This window comes from Cyprinodon variegatus, unplaced genomic scaffold (genome assembly GCF_000732505.1).
Source record: "Cyprinodon variegatus isolate N-32 unplaced genomic scaffold, C_variegatus-1.0 Scaffold199, whole genome shotgun sequence".
Classification (NCBI taxonomy): Eukaryota; Metazoa; Chordata; class Actinopteri; order Cyprinodontiformes; family Cyprinodontidae; genus Cyprinodon; species Cyprinodon variegatus.
The window spans coordinates 168,098-171,323 of record NW_015150652.1 but is presented as its reverse complement, the minus strand read 5'-3'; the positions used below and the strand labels follow the sequence as shown (position 1 = coordinate 171,323).

General features: G+C 35.4%; 1 protein-coding gene across 4 annotated transcripts in view; it reads left to right on the top strand.

Moving 5' to 3' along the window:
• proser1 (proline and serine rich 1) overlaps positions 1-3,217 on the top strand; it is a 16,254-nt gene extending 13,037 nt beyond the window's left edge. For all 4 annotated transcript variants that reach the window (XM_015379787.1, XM_015379788.1, XM_015379786.1 and 1 more), the window contains 2 exons: positions 1,855-1,999; positions 2,089-3,217. In XM_015379787.1, the coding sequence (XP_015235273.1) occupies positions 1,855-1,999; positions 2,089-2,214 (271 nt within the window). In that variant the 3' untranslated portion in view covers positions 2,215-3,217. The remainder of the gene's footprint in view (positions 1-1,854; positions 2,000-2,088) is intronic.
• Positions 3,218-3,226: the final 9 nt, after the last annotated feature.

Sequence of the window (3,226 nt, the reverse complement as noted above, 5' to 3'; positions counted from 1 at the left end):
TATATATATATATATATATATATAATATAAACTTACAGATTACTATCCATTTGTAACATTTTAAAGATATTTAAACAACAGCAGAAACCAGGTGTGCAGAGAAACATACTGCCTAAATGGCATATTATGTAACAATAAGACAATGTTTTGCACAGGTGTTAATAAACTTAAAATGCTAAGTTATTAAGATACATACAAACAGATATTTTGGATAACATACTGAAATGTGGTTCTTCTTCTTCTTTTTTTTTTTTTTAATGAAAAGAATTAAATCCAGAAACTACGCATTCAAGCATATATGGACAGTTACCTGCTTTTTGATGGAAGTTACCATCAGAGAGAAGGCATTGAATTGACTGGGGCCGTGACTTGGTTGGTGGTAGTGGATGGCTGGACTGGTCTGTGTGCCAGAAACTGCTAATTACTTTATAGAAAATAGAGAAATTATCCAAATGAGTTGTAATGATGTGAACAAAAACTACCTTGGTGACTTCGGGGAAAAGCAACTGGTTTAAGATGACCGCTCAACAAATGATTCATGAAAACAAGGTTCATATCATCACAGACTAGACTAGAGACACGTTGCCTGATCTTATCTTATCTTCATCCATGACATTCAGATGGTAGGATCAGACGCATTACTTAAATTACCTGATCCATTCCATTGTATGGAATATTTATTTAACGGATATATTTTTTGCCAAAATATGTACCCCATAATACCAGTTGAACAATTTTTAAAGGGATCCACGACTAGATGGACATTTTGTAACTTTCCTTTTAACTTAAACATTTAAAAATGGCTGTTTGCGATATGTAAAAACTCACAATAAATTATACATCCTTTGTCAACCATGGAGGTCTAGTTTTTTCACCTGTGCAATGCTTGCTGGATTGATGATGCTGTTAGTTTTCCTGAGCCATTATACATGAGATATCTGTTAAAACAAACAATTGTGATCTTTTATTTACTATATTAGCTTGAGCTAGCAGAAACTAAGTTGAAATAAAAATCTAATTGCAAGATAATAAACTGTTTAAAATGCCAGTAAAATATCTTAAAGTTGTTATATTACATGGTTCTGATATCTTGGAGAAAATGTTTTGATCCCAATGCCTACTGCCTCAGTTACAAACCAGAGAAATGGTAGCATAGCTTTCCATCTGGATTAGCATCTACAAGCAGCAGCTGCACAAACACCAGCTTCTTCAGCCAACTCTCCCCTCTTCCTCCATTTGATCCTCTTCATCTTCATTATATCTTGTGATCTCTGCAAATTCAACACAGTCTGGTTCAAACTAAAAAGGTTTAGCCTGGATGGAGCTAGTGCTGTCCATTTGACAGTATTTTATTAACAATTTTTAAAACTTAAGAGCTTGCTGTATGTTTTTTACTGTAATTTATTTACATAGAAAATAAATACTTCTCAAATAAAGTCTGCTGTTACAACTATTCCCTTTAACACCATAGCCTAAATGATCTCAAAGTTTTGTTTTGTTTTAATTGACCATGGCCTTTAGTCCCAATACGAAGTATAGAAATGCACATGTTTTTGGATGTGGTGAGGATTCTCATCATGGTGACCTGTTTAGTCCATGCCATAATGATCCAACTCAGACACCTTTCTACTGCCTGGCTTGTTTTGCATTGGATAATATTATTATTTTATTTTTTTTCTTCTAAAAGTAGAAGGGAGATGGGGTTGGGCATATTGTATTTGTTTGGCATTTATATTTGTCAATATCCAATACTGGCCATGACAGCAGCATTTATATCGGATATCGATATCGGCTGTACTTCTTGAAAAGTTGCATGCTTTTGCCACCATGTAATCATAACTCTTTGTGTTCCAGTTTGACTGGTGGACTTCAGCCTCCAGGAGGTAGTGGATTCCCTGGCTTGCTGTCTTTCCCCACAGTACCAGGCTTCACTCCCTCTGCTTCAGCTGCTGCACTCAGCAGCCTCCACAACCCAGCGATGCCATCTGCTCTGCTTCAGGTAGCTCCATTAAAACCAATATATTGTGATCAAGAATCTTCTGTCAGCTCGGCAGGCTAAAAACTATCCTACTGTCTTATTTATTTTAGGCTCATCCAACATCTGCATTGGAGAATTTCCCTCCTCAGTCCAACAGCTTTCCAAGCTACCCTCCGGGCCCCGGAAACCCTTTCCCTCTCCAACCAGGACTACACCCCCAGTTGGGCTGGCAGTGAAGCAAACAGTTAGAGACTTTCAAACAGAGACATTGAACCCTTTACTTTGCCCCTCCTTATCCTTCCACGAGATAATATGTCACTGGCCTTGAACCCTCAGGACCACATAAGAGGATTTTTATTTTTGTTTATGTTACAGAACGAGTGTCTAATTGCAAGGAAACACTAGTCTGGATATGTATGCCATACTTTTAATAATTTGTAGGTAGACGTAAATATCAACGGTGAAGTTGTGAGACTAAACGAATAGATTGTGATTAGAATCAAGAATACCTTTACCTGCCTGTTTTTATGATACCTAGATTTATTATTGTTTTATGCAAATTATGAAAACAACCTAAAACATAGTTATTGTAATTTTAATGAACTGTTTTCTATGATTCACCAGGATAAAGAATGGACATAAGAATTCTGTCTTAAACCTGTTATTTCAATGTGAACTTTCCACTGACCTGTTCTTTATGACATGGAATTACATTTAAAGGTGCTCGCACAGTCCTGTAAATATTTCCATTTATGTAGGAAGTGGGATTGTTTCAGTTTGCAAACTGACTTCGGCAGCTTTGATTACATTTGGGTGTTCTGACGTGTTTTGCCATCGACTGTGAATACATTACTGTCATTAAGATATTTTATTTGTACAAAGTTAGCCGATCTGACACTCCCAGAACTGTTACTGTGGTATTTGACAAGACATGCATTTTTGTTAAAACAAGCTAGATTAGCATGTGAAGGCTAATTTATTTAATGATTCAATGAAATTGATTTGTAAATTAAAAACATAAATTACTTTCTTCTGAAACAAAGATACTCGACCACAAAGCACAATGCTTCTAGCATTATACAACAGTTATTTTTTTTATTTCAAAACCAGCTCTTTAATTGGATAAAGTTAGTTTTTGATTCAAATAAATAATCTAACTTTAGGATTGTATTTTTCATTTATTGAGAGAAACTTGTTCATCATACAAAAGCTTAACAATGTAATGAAATTGTGTGCGTGTGTGTGTAT